Below are 12,421 nucleotides of genomic sequence, written 5' to 3'. Positions count from 1 at the left end.
CCCAAGGGATTTGAGAGTGTCGTATTCGTCCTTGGCACTCTTGAGGGCGTCCTCTACGGCCTTTCCAAATAAAACATTTGGCTCTAAAAGCATGTTTAAGAGGGTTGCTTGAGTCTCTAGCTTAAAACCTGACTGCCTAAGCCGCTTAATGAGAGTCCCCTCTGCTATGATGCGTCCTGCGTTATCCGCCGCATCCAGATTGTTTTTCAGAATGAAATTGATGATTTGTTTGCCTTCTGAGATAATTTTAAGCAGTTGAGTCTTTAGACGCCCTGGGACGGTTTCTAGTTCTTCCAGCTCATCCCATGTATGGTAGCCGTAACTAGCTAACAGTGTTGTATTGATAGCAATTCCTGTCTGGTATCCTGCAGAGGAAGCAACCTTTCTCCCAAACATATACATCTTTTTACTCTCCTTGTCTGGCGGGGCTTCTGCTGATGCCAGGGGAGTGAGTGCCTGCCCATTTTCTGGTGGTGGTGACCACTAGAGAATCTAGTCTGAGCTGGGCCCTAATACAAATGGGGTCAGTGGGCATGGGTCAGAATAGCTTTTCTATCCTTGGATAGACCGGCCTTAGAGATTAGGCGTTAGCAGGGACAGTTGGCTACGCCTCTGGACTGACTGCAGGAGAGGTATGAATTCGGTGGCGGACTTCTTGTCCCCCAGGATATCCTCCACAAAGTCTTTGTCAACCTGTGTCTCCTGAGTGTCGATACTGAAATGTTGTGCCGCCTTTATTAACAGTTTGTTGTACTGGAGTTGGTTGTCAACTGGCGAATCTGCTACCGGCTGGTCCTGATGGTCTGGCGACTGCACTATGTAAATGTTGTCATCGTCGTAGAACTGGTCTTGGCCATAGAGGTCCCCCTGGCACCCTACTTGGGCAGCATAATATGAGTCCTGAGATGGGTTTTGATATTGAGTGGTGTCTTGGAATGCCAAGGCCGGAGTGCCTAGAGCAGAGGTGTGGCTCAAGGCGAGACTTTTTGCCAGTGGGTGGCTCTGCTGAAGCCACTGGCTACGAGGCATCTCTTAGAACTGTCAACTGGTCAGGGTGTTTGTTCATGAAGTCCACGAAACAGGACATTCTCCCTAAAATGTAATTACATTTTTCTGGTGTAAAATGACATGAGGGTGGAAAGCCCGAGATGACAGGGCCCTGGGAGGGAGTGACATCCTTAGTAGGGGTGGGCCGGGAGGGAATGGTATCTTTATGGCGCATAGCCCCTGACAGGATGTTTATGGTGTAAGAAAACTGTCTGGGTGACTTTTTGGGCCAAGGTCATTGAAATTATGTGTTTTTTCGGCGACCTTGCCTTGAGTAATGAAGCACTGATGTGTTTTTTGATTAAAGCTTGTATTTTTGGCGTTTTTTTTTTAGGAGATGCCTTTCGCCGCTTGTTCATCGGCATGCAAAAGGAGGGCCTTTTCATAGCAGTGTCCGAACCAACCCTCGCTTTTGGTTTTTGGGAACTGCCATGATGCAAAATCGTGGAAAATGGCCCAGAGAACAGTGAGGAACCAGGGGCTTTTATCCCCAGTCACTGCATGGGCCTCAAAGGTCAACGGTGTCGCCGAGAGTCAGCCGTGGGGTATGTCCTTAGTGTGTTTGCATTTGTGTGCGCTTTCGCTGCCAGGGGTCTTCTCCATCACAAGACCTCCGGCCCGCTTCTCTGAGTCGGGGGCCTGCACTTGGGGCTCCGACGGATCCCAATCACCATAAGCGTAACTCATGACCCCGTAGCTGCCATTGTTGGAGTCTTCCGTCACACCTATGGAGGCCTCTGCCTGCACGGTGTGAGCGGCCCAGTGTTTCGACGATATGAGTGTTCGTCAGGAGTCATCGAGTGGTTGAGCAGTCGTGCAGCGTAGCAAACAACAAAGGAAAGGAAGAAAGTCTACAATTAAATTTGTAGTAAATCAAAGGCAACAGCCTGGAAGAGAACTCTGAATTTGCGACTGACTTCGATGGCGGAAAAAAACAATCTGAGGGACCTCGACACATGAAGGACCATGGGTACAGTGCATGTCACACTAGGGATAGTATTACTAATCACGCCCTGTCAACGTCCGTTTGAGTTTCGAAAACCAATCTTGCAATATTCAGCGACTTCCACTAGATGTCAGACTATGCAGAGCATGTGAATCTAAGCAGATCCACAAGCTCCAGAAACATACATTTCTGGTTTAACAAGGTGTGAGCCTTTTGCCGGTCCTTGTCTTTCCTTGACGTAACTGAACAAGTTATATGCCAAGAGCAGCCTTGTCCTCTGAACAACGGGGTCCCTTGCTCGCTGCGCCATAGGGAACCAGGCTGCACCTCACCGAGGAGGTCCAACAAAGCCGAAACATGTTTGGGGTTGCTTGGTTTTCTGTGCAGAGGGGACTTGGCCTAGCAGTTCGGGCTGGGCAGCTACCATTGGTGGAGGCAGCTGACTGATTTGCACATGGCTGGACCCCTTTTGCAATGGCGCAGACGGGCTAAAAAACAGTGGTGTGGAAGGTTGCCCAGAGCAATTGCCAGTGGTTCAGATTCATTCGAAACCTTCCACCCATCAATTCTGTGGTCACAGTTTGTCCCCTGAACGAGGCTGATGGTCAGACAGCAAGGAACATTGTAGACTTCACCTTGATGCTGTGTTAAGAGAACATTTGCTGAATACAAGGTTGATGTATACACTTGGTTCAGTGTTTTGCATATTGCACCCTGTAGTCAACTGACTTCTGCTGTAAAACCCACTGCCTCAAAAAGCTTCCTCAATTGGCCGAGCAGCAACAAAACACTGAAATAAGTACATACATTCTAAAAATGTGTGGCAGCTCTATAATAGTGCCTCGCCAACTAGTAGAGCAGATTTGGTAAACCCAGAAAATATTGCATAGGAAAATACAATTCTGTATCATCAGTGACATTCATCGCCTTACAAGAAATTACATAATCTTGTAAACATAGATCCTTATATGTACGGATTCTGGAAACCTTCCCTCTAGACGTTGTTACGCTTAAAGACTATTCCATTATATATAATATGCTTTAGCTCTTTTTTTAATCCATTTAAGAGTTAACAAACCATCACGGAGCTGGTCTATGTCATCATCAAACACTGCCTCCTTCAGAGCAGTTTTGTCATAGGAATTTATTGTGTCCGTGTACGGGTAAGGATTGTATTCTCTTCCCCGAGGTCCTGTAAAAGCACGCGGAGGCTGCGTATTGAGCAGCGATGTTTTATTATCCAGGGCTGTCCGTCCTCCTTCAACAACATCACCACCAATACGATGATCCATTGCTGGAGAAGCAATACCACCATCTCGGGAAGCCTACAAAGATGAGACAAATGACATTTTTTTTTTTAAAAACATACAATTCTATAATACTAGAACAGTGCTTAGCATTATCAGAGTTTCTATTTCGCACATGAGGGAACCAGTCCCACTATCAATTGTATTTTTTTTTATACAACAAGGTAATAATGGTATATCCATAAAATCAGTATTAGGAACTCATTTCTTTAATAGGTCCATAATATTCCCATTCCCCGCCCCACCTATTTCTCATAGACATACTATTCAGGACCATGAAAGTTTTAACATATAACTGCTGACACATCTGACTAAATGACTCTTCACATACTGTGCACACTGATATGCTCAGATGTGCCCAAGAGGAGACCTGTTTACTGCCTTACAAAAACAAACATCATAATACATAAATCAGTCCTGGTTTCAAAATTAAAGTTATTTAGATTTTAGTCAATATCTCACAATGCCAAATGACAATTAGTAGAAATTAAAGTGTTTCTTAAATGTTTTAATGAATGTACAAATGTTAGCACACTTCACATCCACAAAAACAAGTGCATCTTAAAACATTCAAGAATCGTGGCATCGAAGGGTCAACTGTCATACAAGGGAGGCACCGATTATGTAAATAAAATGATAACCCACTTAGGGGGCACAATTCTGAAATAGATGTGCTAAATTAATAAGGATATTCGTCTAGAAGAGCTAGGCACAGGGTGAGACCTCAAATGGAGTCACTCACGACAAAAACAAAGGTCAATTCCAAGTGGTGAAACAGAGACTGCCTTCCTAGTGAGTTTTACTTCTGGTATTTCTCCAATTTATTTGGTCACACAATAAGCCTATTGTGATGTGTGTGGCACTCACATATGTAGTTCCCAGACAGCACTAGCAGGTTTTGAGCAGAAGCAACAATTCAAAGGTTCCAATGTGTGTTTGGAGGAAATTAGAGGGGCCCTGAGAAAATTAGCCTGATCCTAAATTTAAGCCCAAATCCCTGTGACTCAATCATGAGAGATCAAAAGTATGATATCAGAAATAAACTATGCCAAAAGTTTATATATGTCCAAGTATATCAGGATCTTGAATTTCTCTTTGTGTGCGAACGAGTCACTCAGTTCCGGACACAAAGAGGGAGAAATCCAGCCAGTCCATATACTGAGCTGTATCGTGTGGTACACCTATCTTTAGAACTCTAAGTGTACTCAGGCGTTGACTCCATGCTATAAGACACTACCCCAAATGTTGAACTTTATTCCCTTTCACTAAAAAGTCTTTAGAAAAATGCAGGGATGTGTGTTTGAGTTGTGTGCTTTAAAAAACATACCATCTAACATACATTTCTATAGCCAACTCCCATATTTATCTTATACTCAAAATGATCCCACTGTCTGCGATGCTCTTCTCCCTTCCTCTCGAAAATTCTCAAGTCCATCAAATGGCCTCAAACTATCTCATTCCAAGGGAGACGTATGCCCTGCCTCTATAGTAAAGGAATATGCAGAACCTTTACTCCCACTCATCGCCACCATCATCAACACCTCCTTTGCCTCCAGTACCGTCCCATGCACCTTGAAAGAATCCTTGATTTCACTGCTGCTCAAAAAACACACCCTCGACCCTGCTATCCCAATCAACTATCAATCCATTACAATGGTCCCCTTCCTCTTGTAAATCATCGACAGAGTCGCATATTTACAAATCCAGTCATTCCTAGAAAACCACGACTTTCTAGGGATTCAACAATCAGGCTTCCGCCCAAAGCACGGGACTGAAGCAGCCTTCCTAGACTTGAAAAAACAGCTTGACGCTGCCAACAATCAGGGCGCCCTCTCGGTGCTCTAACTCTCAGCAGCGTTTGACCATGTAGACCACGAGATCCGCTGTCGTGTCCTCATCTCCTGGGCCCATATCTACCTTGAGACCTGCAATAGGCTGCCTCGCTCCTGGCCGACAGACACTTTCGAGTCTTCGCCATGGAGGACACTGCCAAACAGACGCCTACATCCTGCGGGGTACCCCAAGGCTCCTGTCTCTCCCCTATATTCTGAAATGTGAACACAAAACCCCGGTTCGATCACCTCAACACTCTTGGTATTTCATACACGAACTATGCGGACGATGCGCAAATTCTTACGCCCCTCATTGGCGACCACCGAAGGACACTCTCAGAATTAATTCGATCTATGAAGCTATCCAATCCTGGATGGCCACACAAAGCCTCTTCCTCAATGATGAAAAAACACCTCGGTCAAGACCCTACGTGCTAGTAGATTGCGCATCTAACCATTGGGGACCTCTTTGTGGGTGAGTTCATAGCAAGTCGTAATGCAAAGGAACATCCACATTGACCTGGTCTGCTACGAGATTGCTCCTTTTTTCTAAGGGATGGCGAAATACACAAAGTGCTAGTTGTCTAGCGGATACTTGTTTGACTAAGAGGTGGAACTAGAGTTGCCTTGTAGAGTCAAATCCTAAGGTAACTCACCTGTGATTTGGACAGGAGAGGTGGATGTGAAAAAACTGGTAGGTGTATTTTCTGGAGAAAATGAAAACTTGCAACTACCTTAGGGAGGAGTACTTAAACTGTAAGGTGACCTTTCCCTTGAACATTTGAATAAGTAGAGGAGAAACCGACAAGGCTTGCAACTCTTCTTGCAGAGGAGACTGCCACTAAAAGTGACCTGGACAGACAAGAGATTTAGTGGGAATTAATTGATAGGCTCAAAAAAAGCCTCCATCAAGAATGTAAGAACCAAATTAACGTTGAAATAAGCACTACCAGTGGTTTGGGAGATAAGAATTTGAGAACCCCTTGAGAAACTGCCATCCTAGGCAAAGTTAAGAGCTCTTTTTGGGTTTCTTTATGTATTTCCAATTTGTTTTGAATAAACTTTCCCACATGAAAATGGTACATAATAAAACTTAACGCCAATCATGTCTCCTTCAATACGGTTAATGCATCGCTTGAAGGTAGGTACAATTCAAAACAGAAAGAAAGTGTACATTTAAACGGTCGCACCATCACCTACAAAAGGACCTCCTCAGTGTTTCCGAACATTGCCTCCTTTTCCTCCCTTACCCCCCACCGATTTCTTGCCCCTCTTTACTAGCAACTGTCAACATCCAAAAGTTTCACTTTCCTTATGTGCAACACCTGCATCTTCAATTACCAGAAAATATCTTTTCCTTTCCAATTTCTCTTAATTGCCCCCTTATCCACTTCTATCTTTTGTCTGCTTTTCCCTTCTTCCATCTTTCCTTATTCCTGTTCTCTTTCCTTCTCATTATTTTTGGAGATATTCGCCATACATAAAATCTCCCCTTGATTCTACCTATTTTAACCTCTCGCTTTCATACCCCCTTCTTGCTGGCATTGATGTCCCTGTCTGATTGATTCACAGGTTTCTGGGAGAAAGGGGATGGTCTTGAGTTTAGTTTCAATTTCTCTTCCCATTCCTTCCTCTCTGCCATCCAATTGGTGTCCCGCCTTACCAATGTCAGCGTATAGGAAATTAGGCCCTTTTCAGTGGTATAGAGAAGAGCTTTGGTATTTCTGAGCGTTTCCCAAGGAAAAAGCACCACTCTTCAACTCACCCAAGTTGTCATCTGTCATGTCTGTAAAGCCTTTCCAACATAAACACACCCCAAACCTTGAGGAGCCAATCCTCCCTGTCGGGGGAGATGGCCAGGAGACTTCCAGCTTAGGGCTGGAGCAGCGCTTCCTACATTTTGGGAAACCTATATGCCCTCTAGTCCTTTGGGGGTTGGGGGGGCGTATTCCAAATATCATTGTCAGAGGGGTTTTCTACAACAATTATTCTGTGATGTCTTTTATCCAACTCAAGATTTCACTCCAGTAAATCTGAGTCTTGGTACATTCCCTCCACATATGGTACTAGGTGCCTGGGTTAATGCATCCTTTCGGACACAGAGGTAAACTTGAAGGACAAGTTACTTACCTGTAACTGTTGTTCTCCAGCATGGGTCTGGCATGGATTCACATGCTCATGAATATTCCCCGTCGTCAATCCTCGGTAAAGAAAAAAATCAGTATCAGTTTCGTTTCTGATCGGTCTTTGTTAGTAGTAACCAATCACTGGTCTCTAGGTCATTCTGCCCCCAGCCAATGACTGCCCTCTCCCTAAGCCCCGCCCCTGGCAGCCATCCTCAGATTTGGTAGCACGTAAAGTGGCAGTATGACCAAGTGAATAGCCACAGAGGGGTAGGAGGGAGGGTTCGAATGTGAATCCATGCCATACCCATGATGGAGAACAACAGTTACAGGTAAGTAACTTGTTCCTTCTCCAGCGTGGGGTCTGGCATGGATTCACATGCTCATGAATATAAGAATACATAGCAGTACACAAATGCACAACCACGGGAGGTGGCAAGGCTCAACATTAAGCATTACATTAACTCAACATTAAGGAACTCTTACCTCCTCACCAGACCCACCTTCAGGCGAACAGGTTGCGCAGCACTGCTTGGCCGACTCTGGACTCCTCCCTGGAATCCCGGTCAACGCAGTAGAATTTCGTGAAGGTGTGCGTCGACCTCCACGTAGCAGCCCTGCAGATGTCCAGCAGGGGCACACCAGACAAGAACGCCGTAGTAGCAGCGATCGCTCGGGTCGAATGGGCTCTCGGACGGCCGGGCAACGGTCGAATTGCCAACCGATGACAGTGCATGATGCAGCCGGAGAGCCATCTGGAAATGAAGCCTTCGAGAGGTCCTTCCCATGATTCACAGGTCCAAAGTTCACAAAAAGCTGTGATGTCTTCCGAAAACTCTTTGTGCGGTCCACATAGAACTCCAGCGCTGTAGCTACATCCAGCGAGTGCAAAGTCCTCTCAGCCGGCGACGAAGGCGACGGAAAGAAAACTGGCAACACCAAGGGCTTGTTGAGGTGGAAGTCTGACGGCACCTTGGGAATGAAGGAGGAGTGCGTCCTCAGCACCACCCTCGTCTCGTGGAAAGTCAAGTATGGAGGCTTGCAGGATAGGGCCTGATCTCTCCCACGCGTCGTGCGGAGGTGATGGCCACAAGGAACGCTGTTTTCCACGACAGACATTTCAATTGTGCCGAAAGCAGAGGCTCGAATGGCGGCCCCATGAGCCTGGTCAGCACCACGTTGAGCTCCCAATGCCAGGTCCGGAGCCTTCACCGGCGGGAACGATCTGAACAGTCCCTTCATAAACTCCTTCACCAGGCGATGAGACCACAGGGAAGACCGTCCCGTAGTTCTGGTGTAACGGGAAATCGCTGCAAGATGGATCTTGATGGAAGCATGAGCCAGCCCCGCCTTGGCCAGCGACAGCAGGTACGGTAGCACTTGAGGGGCCGTAATCCGCAGAGGGTTAATCTTCTGTGCACGGCACCAGACAGAGAACCTCTTCCACTTGTGTCCGTAGCACTTGAGAGTTGAGGACGGCCTGGCCTTTGCAAGCACCACTTTGCAGTCCGCCGGGATATTTTACCCTACAAACTCTAGTGCTGCAGGAGCCAGGCCTGCAAGTTCAGCGACTGCGGGTCGTGATGGAGGATGGCGCCTCCTTCTCTGGAGAGAAGATCTGCGTCCGTCGACAGTCTGACTGGGGGGGATGCTGACAAGTCCAGAAGGTCCGGGAACCAGATCTGTCTCGGCCACGCCGGTGCGACGAGGATCATCCTGCACCGGGACCTCTTGAATTGGCTGATGAGTCGGAGCAGCAATGGCAACGGAGGGAACACATACAGGAACAGGCCGTCCCAGGGGAACGAGAAAGCATCACCCATGCTCCTCAGCTGGGGAAACCTGCTGGCGAACCTCTGGCACTTGGAGTTCGTCGCCGTCGCAAACAGGTCGATCTGGGGTTTGCCCCATCGTTGGAAAAGCCGATCCACTTGATCCTGACGCAGCTCCCACTCGTGGCACGAGCGCAGCTCCCTGCTGAGTGAGTCGGTGATGACGTTCTTTATTCCTGCTAGATGGAAGGGCACCAGAAACATCCCCTGGGCGATGGCCCAGTGCCACAGATCCTGAGCCTCCTTGGACAGGGCTGGGGATCTGGTGCCTCCCTACTTCCGGATGTAGAACGTCGTGGTGGTGTTGTCGGTGAAGACCCTCACCACCTTGCCCTTGAGGGATGGAAGAAACAACCTGAGGGCCCAGAACACTGCTCGTAGCTACAGGATGTTGATGTGGAGTGACCTCTCCTCTGGGAGCTAAAGGCCTCTCACGTGCAGATCTCCGATGTGCGCTCCCCATCCCACCATGGAGGCGTCCGTCGCGACCGTCTCCTGATGTACCGGGGTCTGAAAGTCCTTGCCCGCCGCGAGATGCGCGCGGTTGCCCCACCATCGGATCGCTTGGCAGAAAATCTCGTTGAGCGGGATCCTGTCTTCGAAGCTGCCCGTCGCTTGTATCCAACGGGCGTCGAGGAACTCTTGTAGAGGACGCACCAGGTAGATGCATGAGGACATTATTCCGAGCAGGGACTTGATGGATCTCACCCTGGCCACATCCGTGGCCAGCAGGCGCTGCACCTTGCCCAAGATGGCCTTCATCCTTTCCTCCAACGGCGAGGCCAATCGTGCCACTGTATCGAGCTTGGCTCCCAGGCTCCCAGAAACAGTGCGACCTGCGACGGGACCAGGTGGGATTTCGAATAGTTGATGGTGAATCCCAGGTCCGTGAGAAGTTGTACAGAAGTGGATCCCCCGCAGGCGCAGCCGCGCCACCACTGGTGCGAGGCACTTGGTAAACACTCTGGGTGCCGGCTTCAGCCCGAACAGCAGGGCCTTGAATTGGTAGTGTCGCTCCTGGACTACAAAGCTGAGAAACCTTTGGTGTCCTTTTAGAATGGGGATGTGGAAATAAGCATCCTCCAAGTCCAGCGATGATAGGAAGTCTCCTCCTCCAGCTATCCCAGCACGTGCTGGAGGGTGAACATCCTGAACTTTTGCGCCTTGATGTACTAGTTTAACCGCTGCAGGTCCAGGATGGGACGCCAACCGCCTGTCTTCTTTCTGACAAGGAAGTACCTTGAGTATACTCCGGAGCCCCGGAGCCTCTTGGGGACGAGCTTGATGGCACCTTTCTTGAGCATCGTCCCTACTTCTAACAGCAGTTGAGGGACGTGATTTTCCTTCCTGACCACGGGAGGAATGCGGGGGCCCCTCTTCAGAAATTCGAGTGTGCCCGTGGGCTAGGGCATCCAGCACCCAACGGTCGGTGGAGAAGGACTCCCACACGCTGACGAACTTCGCCAGCTGGCCTCACTCTGCGGTGCTCAGGTGGGGGCCCGATGATACGGCCGGTTCAGTCCTGCTTGGAGGTGGCCTTGCCACCTTGGCCACCTTGGCGACAACGACAACGAGATCCTCCTGACTTAATGCGTCCACTGTAGGCCTCCTGCGACGAGGAGCGGGCCGCCTGGCGGTACGACGAAGAACCGCCGCCGGATCCCTTGGAGGCACCCTGTCTGCCTCCGGCGTTCCGAAAGGGCGGCCATCGTTGCTGCAACACTCCCAAGGCCCGAGCCGTCTCCGTGTCGGTCTTGATGGCCTGAAGTGACTCATCCACTGTTTTTCCAAACAGGTTGTTCCCATCGAAGGGCATGTCCAAAACTCTAGTTTGCATGTCCTGGCAGAAATCAGTTGCCTTGAGCCATCCCCGCCGTCGAAGGCAAACACCATTGCCCAACTGGCAGAACCCGGTGTCAGCGATGTCCGTGGCCACCGTTATGGCGTGGTCCGACGCCACCTCACCTTCCTGCAGGATCTTCAGGGCCTCCAACCTCTTGTCGTCCGGTAGGAAGTCCAGCAGGGGAGCGATCTTGTTCCACATCTCCCTGTCGTAGCAGGCACAATCGCTAGGGCGTTGGCCGCCTTAATTGTCATCGCCGCAGACGAGATGACTCGTCGTCCCATGGCATCCAGCTTCTTTCCCTCGCCGTCAGGTGGAGATGTCGAAGTTGAGGATGACGCCCCGGCCGCTTTCTTCTTGGCCACCGAGATGACCGAATCCAGGGTCGGCTGTGCCATAAGGCACAAAGGGGCGGAATCGGGGACCTGGTACTTCTTCTCGTACCGATCCCTCTTGGCAGGCGTCGTGGATGGGTTCTTCAGGAGAGCAAGTCCTTCCTCCCAGATGTCGTCAATCAATGGTAACGCGAGGACCATCTTCCTCTTGGCCTTGCCTCGCTGATAGAGGAAACCTTCCTTCTTCTGTTCCTCAGGGCAGAGCTGAAAAAGCTTGGATGCCCTGGCAATCATGGCGTGGAAGGAGTCAATTTCGTCAGGCGGGGAGGCCCAAGGGAGTGGCGATGGAAGGCCCGTCCTGTCGTCACCACTGTTGTCATCCGTCCCCGTCATGGACATATCTGTTCCCGTGTCATCCCCCGGGACATGGGAAGGAGATGAAGGCTGAGCGGGCCGCAAGGGCTGGAAAGGCGGGGGAGGATGAACTCTCCTCCGCTTGTTCGGAGGGCTTCCCAACGGGCCGGGTCTGTTGGGTCATCCATTGGGGTGAGGGGCAATCTCATCCTTATCTCCGTGCATAAGGTTTGGATTGCCATCAAAATAGCCACCAAATTGTCCTGAGGCTCGGGCCCCGGCTGCGACGGGCGCAATGGTTGCTCCTCCTCCACAGGAGTCTCGTCAGCGCCACCGTCGCTCTCTTCGTCTGCCTCCTCAGACCTCCTGTTGAGGCCCTGCACGACTTCAACCAGTTCCTCCTCAGAGGCTGTATCCGTGGCCGTGACACCCACCGCCCCCCCCTCTTTTTCCACTGGGGTCTTCATGGGGGTCTTATCGATGGGCTGAAAAGAGGATTCCCTCCGTGGTGGCAGGGAAACTCGGGCCCCGAGGTCACCTCCACTGGGTTAGCCTCCACAGGCTTCGCCAGGGCCGCCACGACTCCCTCGATAGAGGCCTTCACCACCTTAGGCGCGCTTGAGGCCTTCACCTTGGGGGAGGAGTCACTGCCTCGCTCCCCCTCGGCTGATCCCTTCGAGATCGACTAGGGCCTCTCCAGAAGCTTAGCCGGGTTCTCGGATTGTCTCTTTCTCCGAGCCAGAGCATTTGGCTCGTGGTTGATGGCGTCAGTGAAAGTGTGCCCTGCCTGGCAGCTTGAAGA

The 12,421-nt window shown here is 49.9% G+C and overlaps 1 protein-coding gene across 35 annotated transcripts in view; it reads right to left on the bottom strand.

Moving 5' to 3' along the window:
• The window catches only part of CLASP1 (cytoplasmic linker associated protein 1), a 2,584,612-nt gene that overhangs the window by 481,213 nt on the left and 2,090,978 nt on the right, over positions 1 to 12,421 (bottom strand). For all 35 annotated transcript variants that reach the window (XM_069616701.1, XM_069616702.1, XM_069616704.1 and 32 more), the window contains one exon: positions 3,072 to 3,318. In XM_069616701.1, the coding sequence (XP_069472802.1) occupies positions 3,072 to 3,318 (247 nt within the window). The remainder of the gene's footprint in view (positions 1 to 3,071; positions 3,319 to 12,421) is intronic.

This window comes from Ambystoma mexicanum, chromosome 9 (genome assembly GCF_040938575.1).
Source record: "Ambystoma mexicanum isolate Mex_15411 chromosome 9, UKY_AmexF1_1, whole genome shotgun sequence".
Taxonomy (NCBI): domain Eukaryota; kingdom Metazoa; phylum Chordata; class Amphibia; order Caudata; family Ambystomatidae; genus Ambystoma; species Ambystoma mexicanum.
The sequence above is the reverse complement of the archived record's forward strand: the minus strand, read 5'-3'. Positions and strand labels throughout refer to the sequence as shown.